Source organism: Larus michahellis, chromosome 2, assembly GCF_964199755.1.
Source record: "Larus michahellis chromosome 2, bLarMic1.1, whole genome shotgun sequence".
Lineage (NCBI taxonomy): Eukaryota > Metazoa > Chordata > Aves > Charadriiformes > Laridae > Larus > Larus michahellis.
In genome coordinates, this window is record NC_133897.1 from 103379247 (window position 1) to 103394792 (window position 15546).

General features: G+C 42.2%; 2 protein-coding genes across 11 annotated transcripts in view; one reads left to right on the top strand and one right to left on the bottom strand.

Annotated features, from left to right (window-relative positions):
* The window catches only part of TEX10 (testis expressed 10), a 60260-nt gene extending 56793 nt beyond the window's left edge, over positions 1-3467 (top strand). For all 5 annotated transcript variants that reach the window (XM_074576469.1, XM_074576465.1, XM_074576468.1 and 2 more), the window contains 3 exons: positions 627-808; positions 1822-2032; positions 3233-3467. In XM_074576469.1, coding sequence (XP_074432570.1) covers positions 627-808; positions 1822-2032; positions 3233-3346 — 507 coding nt within the window. In that variant the 3' untranslated portion in view covers positions 3347-3467. The remainder of the gene's footprint in view (positions 1-626; positions 809-1821; positions 2033-3232) is intronic.
* Positions 3468-3743: 276 nt separating this feature from the next.
* The window catches only part of INVS (inversin), a 101348-nt gene continuing 89545 nt past the window's right edge, over positions 3744-15546 (bottom strand). For all 6 annotated transcript variants that reach the window (XM_074576459.1, XM_074576458.1, XM_074576461.1 and 3 more), the window contains 3 exons: positions 9371-9603; positions 8320-8400; positions 3744-4647 (listed from right to left, as the gene is read on the bottom strand). In XM_074576459.1, coding sequence (XP_074432560.1) covers positions 4532-4647; positions 8320-8400; positions 9371-9603 — 430 coding nt within the window. In that variant the 3' untranslated portion in view covers positions 3744-4531. The remainder of the gene's footprint in view (positions 4648-8319; positions 8401-9370; positions 9604-15546) is intronic.

Genomic DNA, 15546 nt, shown 5'->3' on the forward strand with positions numbered 1-15546 from the left:
ACCCAAAAAAGAATGTTTGCTAAATTATTTATCATGCCTATAAAATCCTTACTTTAGATGGTTCTCATTTTAACAACAGAAGAGCATCGCCCCGGCTGTAGGCCTGTTTCGTTAATCTGTTTCATTAGCTTTAATTTAACTCGGCTCATAACGCTCTCGTTCCTGTTGAGCCTGCTGGATTCCTAAGGAGACTCGCCCTCATGACGATCCAGAAGAAGCTTTTCTTTTTGGAGAGAAAATCGGAGTTTCCTTCTACCTCAGCGACTGCTCGCTGCCGTTTGAAGACAGGGAAGGGCGGCTTTGTGCCTGTACCATTTTCAGAGCAAGGCTCAAAGCAGTGGGGTTTTTTAAAAAATGTGTTTGAGATGAGAGTTTACTTTGAGGGGATGGAGTGAAGATGCCGGTTTAGCCTTCTGGTGGTATAGGTGGCAATTTCTTAGGAAAACATGGATTTGAAAAAAATGCAGTAGCGTGGAGAAGCTGAACAGAAACAAAGTAATACGTGTCACGCTATGAGAGAGATTCATTCATCTCCAGACGTGCGTCTGTACCAGCAGAAAAACTTGGGTATAAAGTGATAAACTTGTTTTGTTTGTTTTGGGGTTTTTTTTGTTGTTTTAATACAGGTTGGATTGGTTGTAATTCCCGATAGCACAGCTGGATCTGTTCTATGTGCCATAAATAAGCTCTTGGATCAAGCCTGCATCCTCAGTGAAACCCTGCACAAGTTCTTAGCCTCTTGCTGTTACAGTCTTCTCTACTTCCTGCTGACTTTAGACAAAGAGGATGCAGAACACGTACAGAAAAGGTAACGCTGCTTTTCTTCCCGTGTTAATTGTCTCTGCCTTTATACCCACAAGTATTTAGAGATGTCAAATGAAAGGATACCCCCCCCCCCCGTCCCCCCAATTTATTTTGCCGTCTGTCTTTTGCTTACTTCAAAACAGTACTTGGATTTAAGAAAAACACCTGCAAAGTTAGCTGGAATTATTTAAAACAATAACTGAAGAAGGTTTCATCTCAAATTGTTCTAGTTAGATGTCAGAACCATCCTGACTTTAGAAAGGTGGATATTTATACCTTAATCTTTAGCTTTAGCCTTTAGTTTCATTACATATGTTGAAAAGCAACATGCAAAGGATTTGGCTTTATAAGCTTGTACTCTTAACTGACTTCCTATTTCAGCTTTAACAAAACTTCTCAGGCATCGTTTTATAGACTGCAAATCCATTTGAATTTAAAAAAAAAAAGCTACAGATACCAGATTTAAATAAGTTTATTTACCTGTATAACAGAAATGTCTTTAAATAGTTTAAACCTAAGATTTTTTCCTCTAACGGTTCCATATACAGGAAAGTTGTTCAAAGCTTACTTCAAATTTTAGGTGTGTTTTTTAAAGCTGGAGTCCTCTTCACTTACTGTATTTAATGACTTGCACATCACAAAAAGCTGATTCCATTGTTTGATTTCTTACGAGCCTTAAGTAAAGATTCAGGTGTACCTGAACAACGACTGAAACAAAAACCTCTTCCCGGCCTCGCCAAGCAGAAATCACCCTCTGTAAGAGCTTCAGCAACGTTTGTAGCTCCAGGACAGAACCTTAAATTTTTTTCTAATGCCGTACATAACTTTAGAATATTTTCAAGTTTAGCATTTTCTGGTACAAATTTTCTGCTTCAGCACTAACGATGTTGAAGGCAGTTGGCACGATTGAATTCACAGAGGCAGGTTGCCTTGTGCAGCTGTGAGGCTCGTTCACAGAAGCACAGTTGAAATGCGTGTCCTGGATCACTTCCATTTTTGTTCTCTTTTCCCTCTCAGGGATATGCTGTGGGGATCGTGCATTTCTGCATTAGCACTCCTGCCGCGGTTACTGAGGCTGATGCTGCAAAGCCTGCAAGTCAGCAGGATCTGTCAGGAAGAACTGCCCGTTGTTGCTCAGTTGCTTCGCTTACTAATGCAACACGGTCAGCTCAGGAGCCATATGATCACAAACGAATTTCTGGTGCAACAGATTATCAAGGACATCATGGTATGAAACTCCTCCTTGTCTCCCACGGGTCACAAGGGTATATACGAGGTTTAAGAATTATTGCGAACACGAAGAACGGACGTTTAGCAAAACACAAGTTGTGATTGTCTTTTATTTGTCTTGGAAGTCCAGGCTGCGCAGAAGGCTGCTACTTGTCCGAGCTCCTGTGCTCACTGCACAGATGAGAGTTCCGAAGTTTAGGTTGCACCCAATCCAGCGGCCCTGGCCAGCAGTTGGCTTCCACTGGAAGCGGATTGCCTACACAGCCCATCTGAGGGAGAGCTGGCCCAAAATAAGAAACTAGTCTCTTCCGTATACCCCTGCTCCGATAAATAGGTGTACAAAGATGTTATTAACTCAGACAAATAACGCACGGTGCAAAATACTCTTTCAAATATTGCAAAACCCGGCCCTTCTATTCATGCGTCTACGTTCCAGTGGCCTTGAGACTCTTACAGTTGCTTCTCTCTTCAGAAGAAGAATCTGAAGCTGCCTTCGCACAAAGCTCGTACTGGTTTTGAGCGCAGAGAGTTTGTGTGTCCCACAGGTGTGACTAAGCAAGCCACGCGTATCTGTTAGTGGCTCTTAAAAACTCTGTTACCAGAAACGTAACCTCAGCGGTGGCGAAAGCAGATGTAGGACAGTATCAGGCAGGTTCTCTAACAGAGAATGAGGTGGTTGAGTTCCTTTGGCGTTGGAAATGCCTGGGCTAGTTTTTGTGATGTTCCACTGTGGGTGGGTTGTGTTTTAACTACTCGGGAATGCAAAGGAGAGTGAATTACCGGCCTGTGGGCTGTGTTGGTCTGTTGGTAGCAGTTCTCCTGGAGACTGGGGGGTACTGAGCTCTCCTGCTTTAGTAGAACCATGCTCATTTGCATTTTAATTGACTGTAAATTGCAGAATTGGAAAGTAAGCAAGGCACTGTAATCAAGAGTAAGGAAATCACATCTGGTGTAATTCACACGCTTCATAATGTAGCACCGACTTAGTGTAGCAAGTTCTAACACTTTATTATTTTGGCTTTAACAGACATACGGTGTTGAAATATACAAAGGAGAAGAATAATGTCACTGTGTGCAGGTGAACGAGGCCATCTTGTACCTTTAACAGCGCACCTGACTAACTGTAAAAACAGAGCGAAGCCTTGCAAATGCTGTTGGTGATACTGAGTTTAATGGTTTTTTTTCCCCTTCTTTCTAGACGCTGAAGAGTGGTGAAGTTCAAGAGCAGTGGCTGACAGACCTCCATTACTGTTTCAACATCTACCTTGCCTCTCACCCCCAGGGACCCGGCCCTATAAACGCCGTGTATTAAAGAGGTCGAACTGCATTTATTTGTAAAGCATTTACTTCTATTTAGTTTTGAATGGAAGATGTTGGAACAAAGCTTGTCAATTTTTTTGTAAGTGAAACAGAATAAAAATTTTACAAAGATCTGCGCGCCTCTATTGCCTTTCTTTTCAAGCAAGTAGATGTTACTTTAGCAATGTTAGTTGACGTTACTTTAGACGTTGGTTTAGTAGATGTGGTGACCACAGTGAGGGCTGTTAAAGAAAATCCAGTCTCCCCAGAGCTTTATGTGCTTGCAGAGAAACAGACCTGTATTCACTCCAATCATCTATTGTTTCAAAGCATCATACTAATTAAAAAAAAATTAAAAAATTATCTAACACCAACTAGAAGAAAAAAGAGAAAACAATATACTTTGAAACTAGAGTAAAATTGTTTTATTTTTGCTGAGTTCATATTTTTAAATACTTTGTGCAAGGTAAATACTGTACACTGGCAGCTCCAAAGCTATTATAAGAACAAGTTTTCTTCTAGAATAGGTTTCTTGCTTTCTGTTGAAACTCTCTTTGTGCATGTATAAAAATAATTATTAATATGGAAAAAATTGGTGATAAAGGGTAGAAAACACCCCTCTAACAATTTCTATAGGCTGTGGAAAGCAATTTATTTACGGAGTATTTTTTGGTCAACATCTCCGCGTTTCCTTCCCAGCCCAGAGCTAGCTAAGACGCAATTGTTTCTTTCGTACAGAAGCGGACCATGAAGGCTGTTCTTCCATTCCTTTTTTAGATTTTGAAATACATTTAATAAATGAGGTAAAACTGAACAACGCTATTCCGGAACCGTTACATCTTTAGCGCAGTTCCCCCTCTCCTTTGAAACTGCGTTTGAACACATTCAACAATCCTACTTTTGACAATGGAAAACTTGGGGGAGCCCCTGCAACTCCACTGCAATGCTGGGCTTTGCGCTTCGTTTGCTGTTTCCAAATGCAACTCGGATTTCATCCTGTCAGTAAATAAATTAATAGCCGCATTAAAAAACTAATTTGTACACAAAATGAGTCCAACTCCTTAGAAGTCTGCTTGGCATGAGATAATACAAAATTGCAAATGTGTTCAAGTTTAATATGTTGTAGGTGATTTGTATGTTACGGAAGATAACAGTTGTACCGGAAGGTGCTTTTTAAATTCCACACAGTCAGTTTTGCTTAGTGCTTGAGTCTTGTATTTTTTGATTTCGCAGCAGTGGTTGGCCTCATGTTGTATGAAAATTGCTTGGATTTTCCCATGTTCTCCAGCAAATTAACACACTGTAGGTTGTTTACTGTAAAAGAACAAAATGGTTTTGATGAGTAACTCCAGGGGATAAAAAGAAGTTTAATCTACGCTGTGTTCTAGAAATTCATGAACAATGAATCTACCAGGAAAAGAACGGGCCTTTCTTCCTGACATCTCACTTCTGATTATCCGTAGTAAAAGTTCTGGCATCTGGTACAGCTTACACAGCCGGCTACTGCCTGCATTTAACGCAGCCTGTAATAATGGAGCTCGACTTGAGCTTTACCCTCATAAACGAAGGCAGGTTTCCAGGCTGCCGCCTCAGTTGATGACACAATGGTCTTGGCTTGAGTTTGCTGAAGAGCAGCAAGAGACTTTGTTGAGCAATATTTAGCAGCGTTAAGTACTGGGTCATTTCTAGAAGGTAGGGAAAGCCAGGCCAGGGCTAAAGCGAGCACACTCTGAATTATTAGAAAGCAAACATGAACGTCCTCAGACCAGGACAGCTGCCTGTTCTCAGCTTTGAGTGCGGTGAATGTCTGGTGAATTCAATGTTTTTATTTACTGTACTGTGCTATAAATAATATTTGTGTTTTCCGGTCCCAGTTTTGTAGAGATTAGATGCAAACATTCAGTGCTTTATCCCATTCTAGCCAAGGTCAGCCCCAGTGCAAATCTGAACATTTCATTGCGGGGGTGAAACCAGCACATCTTAAGGATGTCTTTCTAATGCCAAGAATTGCAAAAACCTCCTCCTTTGTAACTCTATAAACACACTTTGATGTCTACAGTGAAACAAAAAACCCCCCGGGTTTACCTGGATGGCTGCAGTGAGCATCTTTAAATACCACCTACTGCATTTGAAGAAAGGCATTACTTAATAAAAAGTATATTTAAAAAGGAACAACTTTCAGGTTCCAAATTTGTTTTAATCATAAAGGCCCTGTTTTCCAGACTATTTTTAAGCACGTGCCTGATGTCCGTATATGCCATCACACACTCCTTTCCTACAAGCATCCTCTGCCCCCCCCTTACTTATTTGCACACTTCCGTTCAGTCCCTCCTGCACGTCCCCAGTCCAAAGTGTTTCGCCTGCTCGTGCCAGTAAGTGAACTGTTTGGTGTCAGTCCCTGTCACAGATTTGTCACTGCATGCTTTTTTCCCCTGTACGAACATTAAAAGTAGAGCTGACAGTCAGCCTTCGCCTCCCCCAGCTCTACCTTCTGCGAGAGAAGAATCAAAAAGTGAAGAGTCCATTCTGACCTACTCCAGGCACCTACGTCAGAAACAGAGGATCTGGCATTAGCCACTGACAGCTCTGAACTTTTCCAACAAACGTAATGTTGTCATGCACAAAGGCAGGCAGATGAAAAACATGTTATTGTCTTTAAGTAAGGGCTAAAGTTCCCTGAGCTCCTATTAGGTGAATAAAAGTAGGTAGTGTTCTGAAGGAACTGGGCAGAGTTCCTATCACTATCCCGTTCGTCACCAAGTTATGAAAGCAAAGGACGCTCAACCCTCACAAGAAAGCCTTTTCATTTCAGAAGACAGGGAGAGCTGTTGTCCTGAAAAGTTAAACGAAAAGAAGCATTATTTGCTAAAGCTCTTTTAAAATTTAGATTCATGGCTGCATGAAGAGGTGGCAATCAAACACCTGTCTGGTCAGGCCTCTTAATTAAAACAGTTTTCAAACAGTGGAAGAAAAACACCTCTGTCAATGAGGCAGAAACTCACCTGCAGTACTAACAAACGCAAGGATACGTCTACTGTCAGATTTTCTTGTGACTTCAAAGTTTTCTTAAACTAGTTGGAAAAAGTATTTTACTTCCCTTTGCTAATTATCGGAACTGCTGGCTCCTTGAAGCATTCGCTTTGTTGCTATCTAGCTGTGGCCTGCCATGGAACGATGTGTGACACAACCATGAAGACCGAATGGCCAACAAGGCACTAAACCATCACATGGCGAAGGGCTAACATTGCCATAGCCCCCAGCCCCCACTAAGTGCATAACAGAATCATAGAACCGTGGGGTTGGAAGGGACCTCTGGAGATCATCTAGTCCACCCCCCCTGCCAGAGCAGGGTCACCTAGAGCAGGTTGCACAGGAAGGCGTCCAGGTGGGTTTTGAATGTCTCCAGAGACAGAGACTCCACCACCTCTCTGGGCAGCCTGTTCCAGTGCTCTGCCACCCTCAGGGTACAGAAGTTCCTCCTCATGTTTAGGTGGAACTTCCAATGCTCAAGTTTGTGCCTGTTACCTCTTGTCCTGTCCCCAGGCACCACTGAAAAGAGCCTGGCCCCATCCTCCTGACACCCACCCTTTAAGTATTTAGAAGTGTTGATAAGGTCCCCCCTCAGTCGTCTCTTTTCCAGACTGAAGAGACCCAAATCCCTCAGCCTTTCCTCATAAGAGAGGTGTTCCAGTCCCCTAATCATCTTGGTAGCCCTTTGCTGTACCCTCTCTCCAGCAGTTCCCTGTCCTTCTTCAACAGGGGAGCCCAGAACTGGACACGGTACTCCAGGTGCAGCCTCACCAAGGCAGAGTAGAGGGGGAGGATGACCTCCCTCGACCTGCTGGCCACACTCTTCTTGATGCAGCCCAGGATGCCATAGGCCTTTTTGGCCACAAGGGCACATTGTTGGCTCATAGTCATCCTGTTGTCCACCAGATCTTTTTCCACAGAGTCTTTTTCCACAGAGCTGCTCTCCAGCAGGTCAGCCCCAACCTGTACTGGTGCATGGGGTTATTCCTCCCCAGGTGCAGCACCCTACACTTGCCCTTGTTGAATTTCATAAGGTTCCTCTCTGCCCAAATCTCTTGAAAAAGTCTTAAAAATGGCATTTAGAAAAGCAGTAGTAGGAGAGATGACCGTGTACTCTAACTTCATTTTTAAGCTGTCAATGCATAAAAGTTCCAGCTTTTAATGACCTTGTTAATACTTTTACAACCTCTGTTCTTTGCTGCTGTTCTGTTTTACGTGGCGTAGCCCCATCTGCCTGCACGGCTTGACAGTCTGATCGCGCCAGCCCTGCAGCCCCGATACCTGCTCCATACATACCATTTCAGTTACAACACAAGTAAGGTTTTCCCAAGGAAGAGCTGGTAATGACTACACAGCTTCCGAGCTAAGCAGCAAATAAATGCATGGTTTCGTTAGCGCCTCAAAACTTACCGCAAGTAAAACTCTACGGAATAACTGAGGCTCTGTGCGCAGCGCAGGAACCCCATTATGCCGTTTTAGAAGAAAGGGCAGAGATCGGATGGGTACCTTTGGATTTTCAATTATTTTTCTATGTGCTAAACCATATATTTCTACCAAACAGGTGTCTAAATTCTTGGCACATGTAGAAATCCACTCTTTTTTTTTATAGGGCTAGTTGCTGCTGAACCAAAATACGAGCATCTGTAAACCATTTTAACCACAGGTGAATGTTATCTGGCTTATGAGTGTACAAGTCTATTATATCAAGGTCTTTCCTAGTAAAAGCCCCGTGAAAATAGGTTTTCATATAAATGATTCAACATAAGGATAAAAGTATAGTGCTCAGATAAGTCCAAAATTAGCGAAAGAAAGAGCGTGCAATCACAACAGGTTAGTAGTTACGTGTTTTGATAGGAGATCCTGCTTCTTGAGCAGATTATTTTTTTCTTTTCTCAGATGAAACCAATCCCACCTATATATAAACATTAAAGTATTCTTAAAGTGTACGTGTCCTACCTGAGACCAGCTGCACATCAGAAAGTTTCAGCTTCGAAGGAGGTCTTGCTGGCTGATACGCTTTGCCTTCCTGAGAACGTCCTGTAACACACAAGATGAACAGCTCTGTGTTTATTGACCTAGAGATGCGGTTATGTATAGCTATAAACTATTTAAGGAGGCTACAGCGTTACTTTACCCTAAAAAGTATTCTCATTTACGATGAGGAAACTCATGAGATGTTATATACGACAGAAAATTGGGACAACCACAACTGAACTTTATAAGATACATCTTGAAGTTGCTATTAAAAAGAAGGAAAATAAAATTATTAGCTTTATTTATTGATTTATTTATATCCTTTTTGGCTATCTAAACTACAGAGCCATGACAGATGTGACTTTTACCACCTGGGAAAGTACATGTAGTTGATCCACACTGTAAAGGAACTCAAGGTTTAAAAGGAACGCTTTTACTCTCCCGTTTCTTCAGGACGCCTTCCTTGGCACCAGGCGCGTTCAGGCGTAGCGCAAAGCACTTCAGTGTTATCATAAAAGATGATCTTACCCTTCCAGTAAAGACTGGATGCCTTCAAACAAGGAAGTTATTAACATGGGACAAGACCGTATTTTACAAATGGAAACATTTAAAGCAAAATCAACACAACCCCAAAGAAGTTTAAAATATTGCTTGAAAAAATTAAACCGTGATCCAGATAGCCACTGTGCGTCGATACAGCCAGCTATCCCCAGTTTAATTGCTTTATTCTCTTTCTGTATTGATATATGTGAGCGGCTCTGGCAACAGAAAGGTTTGGTTGCTCAAGACCCGTACTGGAATCATGCCACGTGGTGATTCAAACGGCTTTAGCCACAGCCATTTTAAATCACAGAAGGGTTTTTTTTTCTGTCAACCTGCAACAGAAATAAAATTACCCAGAATACCAGAGATTCAGACTGATTTTTATAAATAGCTGAAATCCCTAATGATTAGGTAAGAAGTGTATAGGAGAATACACTCTGTTATAAAAATAAAAGCATAGGTATTTAAAAAAGAGTGAAGACAAAATTACCATATATCTGCTTCAGGATGGACTGCTTGCTGGTTTTTATGGCTGAGCTGGTTTTGTTTACAGATTTCAGACTTTTAGATGACGGAACCGATTTCAGAGGGCTATGGTTCATCTGTTTCTTCCAAGCAACCTGAATGAAGAAGGCAGCTGTCTCTTGTCGCCATTTGTCTTCATCTTCTTTGCACTGCCGCTTAGCACTAAGAAGCTGAAACAACTCCTGTCTTAGCTGGTAACTAGAGAGCAGAAAAGAGAAGAGCGCTTGTTTTAGGTGACCTGTTTTAACTTCGGCGCTTGCCACGCATCAGTTCACATGGTGGATTACATGAGTAACTGGGAAAACAGAGCTCCCACTGACGTGCTAAGTCATTTGGATGAGAAATGTTTGCTCAGAAGAAAAAGTAGGAGCTGGGTTCAATTCCGGATGCATTCATTGTTTTGCACAGTCAATAAAGATCTGGCGTTACGCGTATCAAAAGTTACCATACTGCAACATCAGCTTATCAACTGCTTTAAAATATATAGAAAATCTGGAGAAGACAAAACCTATAAATATTTAGGATATAACAGCATGATCAATACTGTTTTCCCATTTTCACTATATTCACAGCTTAATAACACCAAATTTTCTTGTGTGCCATGACACTTTGTATTCTCAGTTGATCAGCGCAAGAAACGAGCCAAATCTACCTCTTGCGGGGTCAACGGCAGCGTTCCTCTAGAGAAAACTGAGCTGCTTTCCATCCCTCCTCTGAAGATGCCCCCCCCCGCCTTGTTTTCACCAATCTCCCTTCCCTTCCCCCTTCCCTCCCCTTCCCCCTCCCCTCCCCCAATCTTGCCACCGCTGCTGTGACCTTACAGGCAGTCACAGTCCCGTTCCAAGTGGCAGCGGTAGATTATCTGTCCTTCTTCCCACTTTGGTGGCTAATGACACCAGCAACAAGGAGCGGTTTGGGGTTTTTTTTCTTGAATCAGATAGAAGTGTTCAATCAGATATTGGCATTTCACACTCACAAGTCAATTAACTGGCCTAGCAATTAACTCTGAATCTTCCCAGGACAAACCTGTCACAAATGAACATTGAGTAACACTTGTAAAATATTAATTATAAGTGTTTAGTAACAGGCCAAAACACATTGATCATCATTCCCTCCAGCATTCAAAAAGGCTTCTACTGGATGCTCCTGTAAAGGGAATGAGGAAGGGAGGAGAAAGAGGTGATTTTGTTCTCTTGCTCCATCTGCAACAAGTTCTAAATTAAAACAAAAGACAACACAACCAGATACAAATTGTTTAAATATATGTTAGAAGCCAATGAACTATATAATTCAAACAGAACAGCAGCCACATACAGAAAATGAGTACATAAAAGCACAATAGAATGCCAAAGGGGGATGATATGCTCACTTACAGCCCCAATAATTTTAAACTTTCGATAAACTGAGTTAAATTACCTCTGTGAAATTCGCTGGGCGAGACAAACGTATTTAATCTTAATTTAGTGGAGCTTCAGAATTCAGGCACGTACTGTTACACAGCTCATTAAAGTACACAGCAAATGTGGGGAGCAACTGCACCTTACCAATAAATGTCCGTAGTGCCTGTAAGTTGCAAAGCACTGTATGAATTCAGAACAGGAGGATTATCAAGAGACAGAAGAGGAAAAAAAAAAAAGATCCAGTTTTGTTAAATAACATGTCACTTACAACTTTTCAAATGGGTAAGAGAGGAAGAGAAAGTGAAGGGGGAGCACAATTACAGAGACGTGTTGCCATAACTTGAGCTAAGGATGGGTTACGTGAATACCGCTGCAGGAAAAACAATTGGGGAACTGTTTTAGACTCGAGCAGAAAAGAATAGTAAGCTATTCTCATGGAATTCGGTAATTACTGCCAGAAGCCGTTGCTGATACGTGAAATGAGCCATTCACAGGGACTCCACCTTTGCACCCAGCTGCGATTTCATGTTTGTAGAGAACTTCTGGTAGTTTTTAGCAGCAAAGCTCTGCCACGGAGAAGTTTTGGCAACAGGGAGGCTCTGAGAAGATGCAGGCAGTTATCTTTAGAGCATGTGCACTTTTTTAAAATTCAGCTCTCCCGTAACAGATCGTTCTGATCCTAGTGAGAAAAAAGAACGGGACCAAGCTTGACGCTCTCTGCATCTGATGTGGTGCCTTAACAAAATACCCAATGCTTAGTCAACAAAAGTACTGCACATAAAAGAAACGTGGAATATCTGTGCAGAACGACAAAGCTGGCAGATGGTGTTCAGATTCATTGTTACGGAAGCTCTAATCTTAAAAACTACTGCTGGTCAAAGTATGCATATAGCAATGATATATAAAAAAAAATATAGCTTGATTCCAGCAGGAAAGCAACAGTGACAGCAACCAACTTATTTCCAGCTTCTGCCGACTCGCTGTGGACCCTGGAGAACAGCACAGGCCTCAGTGCCCCCCAGGAGAGAGCAAGCCAGACACAGGATCTGTAAGCCTCACCGAGCAGGATAAGCAATTAACCTTTGGCAAGCCACACACCTGAAGATACACTTTTGAGGACTACATTTATAAAGTTTGTGGACTGGGGGAATTGAAACATTTCCCCAAGAAAGGCAAGTTTAATATACTTAAGTAGACCAGTACCATTGTGTTGTAGCTCACAACAGCTCTCAATAAACATTCAGTAAGTAAATCATGACTATAAAATTTGCAGTGAAATGTATTTAATGCTAATTTAGAGAAATGCCAGAATTCAAGCATGTACTTCTACATGTTTCTAATGTATATGTTAATTGTTAATGTAGAATTCTATTGCTATCTACAAGTACATGCTATTTATCAGTGCAAGCCCGGACCCAAAAGACAAGCAGAGGACCGAGTGGGACCCACAACCACACAGTAGGTACCTGCTTAAGAACTGTAATTCAGTGTACAGTGGGTGGGAAATTAGGTATTTCAGAGAGAGCGTCGGAATAACTGACATAGTAGTAGTCAACACAATGAACTGTTCTGTGTTCTGCATCAAAACAATCACTGGAATAAATGCACTAGGATATTGCCGCAAACTTTATGAACGCCATCAAAGCTCTAGCAACAGTAAAGTGTCCGCAGAAGTAACAACATGACAGTGGAGGAACTGCCAAACTAATCTCTCCTGCAGCCTTGCAGAATTTATCATCCTCGTTAGTGTTCTATAAAATATGAGTTTTGAGTATTTTACGAGATATTTATTTTTCTTTATCAATTCTTTAAATAACAAATGTCATTTAGACAATCTTTAATCCCCACGATTTCCACGTGCTGTAAGTGCGTGCATGCACTTCTTGGTGAGGTAACACACCATCACTGTTTCAGCAGGTGAATAGTTTAGAAAGATTTAGCCGAAATCTTTAGTCAAAACTCTAAATGGAATGCAAAGAATTCTTCACAGGTAAGTTAGCTCAATACAAGGTTTTAGATCCCAGTTCTTGTGAGGAAATCTGCACAAGCACTTACTACACATCTTTACAGTTTAACTGAAAGCTATGGCACGTGCCTACTCCCTTGTAAGGGTTTTAATTTTGTGTTAAGCGAAAAGAACACGGTCTTCAGAAGCAGCAGTATCACTTAGGGATATATTCCCCTAACCTCCTCCTGACTGACTTTACCTTTTTGGTATGTAAAAGGAGCTGAACACATAAGACAAGAATTCGGGATCTACATTAGAAAAGAAGGCCGAGGAGGACATTTTCAGCTGCTTACATAGCGTTTGGAAGCAGCAGAGCGGGCTGATGGCAGAAGTGGTGGATCACTGGGAGAACAAGTGGCTGCTTTGCTTTGCAGTTCGGTGTGGGTATGAGAAATGTGGCCGGGAACCACAAAACCACAGAATGATTTGGGTTGGAAGGAACCTTTAAAGACCATCTAGTCCAACCCCCCTGCCAAAGGGCAGGGACGCCTTCCACTAGACCAGGGTGCTCAAAGCCCCATCCAGCCTGGCCTTGAACACTTCCAGGGATGGGGCATCCACAACTTCCCTGGGCAACCTGTTCCAGTGCCTCACCACCCTCATCCGTAAAAAACTTCCTCCTTATGTCCAACCTAACCCTACCCTCTGTCAGTTTAAAACTGTTCTCCCTTGTCCTGCTAGTACAGGCCTTGGTAAAAAGTCTTTCACCATCTTTCTTACAAGCCCCCTTTAAGTATTGAAAGGCTGCAATCGGATGTCCCCGGAGCCTTCTCTTTTCCAGGCTGAACAACCCCAACTCTCTCAGCCTGTCCCCATAGGAGAGGTGCTCCAGCCCTCTGACCATTTTTGTGGCCCTCCTCTGGACATGCTCCAACTGGTCCATGTCTTTCTTGTACTGGGGATCCCACAGCTGGATGCACAAATAGCAAACACAGAGCAAAGATGACAGACATACGGAAATAGGTGATACTGTACAAAAAAAGTCAGCATTTTCACCAAAAACAAAGAGGCTCAAAAATGAATTAATACTATGTTCCAAAATTTTAACTTTTCCTGGAATAGGAATGTACTCACAAAAGCCAGTGTAACTTTTATATTCCAACAACAGTGAAGAGATAACGTGGAATATTAATGGACCATAAATCCAACCTCATGCTTGGAAATATTTAGAGCAATCAGTAAAAGAGCTGGAGCCAACAGAAGTATTTGCTGAGCCAACACAAATGTTTAAATGACCACATATCAGTTTAGGAACAAACAGACTGTTGGCTCAGACCATGGGGTGTCTGGTCTGGTGTCCCCTCCCTAGAAATGGTCAGTGTCAGCTCTTTCTGAAAGACAAAACTTCATCAGACTTTGTAAGTTAACTGTATAAAGCAATAGGAGAAATACTGGTTCTCAAGACTCCACAAACAAGTAGCTAGTGACACTTGTCTCTTAGCTCCCTGGTGTTTCGTACAGTAGGGAACACAGGTTAACACTTGCAAAATAAGAAACAGAGGATTTTTTAAGCCTTGGAGCACCACTGAAAGCAAGCAACACAACTTTTTTTATCTTTTCAGAGCTATGCGGTACTACGTGGCAAAAAGATCTTTTCTTGTTAAAACAGCAGGCTTTTACAATAGGTACTCAGAACCATTCCCTCTTAACTTTTGGTCCTGGCCTTGCTTGATGCGGCCCAGAGGACGTTACTGGAGCAGCTGAAGAGCCAAAGCTGGATGCAGTGACAGAGAGAGCAGCCCCTGATGCTCCAGCTGCTGAGTGCTCGCCTCTGCTCCACGCTGTGGCAGGGCGGGCTGGATGCCAACGCTGCCCTGCACTGGGAAGACAGCTAGTCATTGGCTCCTGGCACAGCAGCGGGTAGAAAAACCTCTGAATTTCTTTCTGAGGGAACCAAAGCTTCCAAAATGACCCAGAAGAAGGGAGGTCTACCACTGATTCAGCATTTATTCTGCAGGCAGTGGGGCATGAAGACCTGATTCTGCTGTTGCAGGAAACTTGGAGGTTTCCCAGGGACTGGTACAAAGGAGGTTACTACCCTCTGTATGCTCCCAGACATCCGCCACCTGCTCCCTTTGATACAGTTTGGTCAGGGGAACAATTTTTGTATCACTACTGAACTGTACCGTAGGGTGTGAGAGCTGAGCTCTCAAAGGAACTTCCTTGTTATTTTTTCTTTGACTGAATGCTAAGAAATACTAAAACATATATGAAACTGTTAAAACTAGTGAGAGACCTGGAAAGATCAGTTATTAGTAAAAATCAGCAATTTACCACAGAATCATAGAATTGCCTAGGTTGGAAGGGACCTTTCAGATCATCTAGTCTAACCATCAACCTAACTCTGACAAAAACCACCACTAAACCATATCTCTTAAGCTCTATGTCTACCAGTCTTTTAAATACCTCCAGGGATGGTGCCTCTACCACTTCCCTGGGCAGCCTGTTCCAATGCTTAATAACCCTTCTAGTGTAAAAATTTTTCCTAATATCCAGTCTAAACCTCCCCTGACACAACTTGATGCCGTTTCCCCTTGTCCTATCGCCTGTTACTTGGGAGAAGTTTTTGGCATTCTCATCAAAACAGAAGAAAATTTCAATTAAAAAAATAGGAAATAAGAATTATGTACATGTTATACGCTCCACCTACAGCTGCCATACTCTTCCTGTCCATTTTGATAAGAAATTAAATATTAAGGAGCGTGTACATCAAGAATGACTCTATCTCTGAGG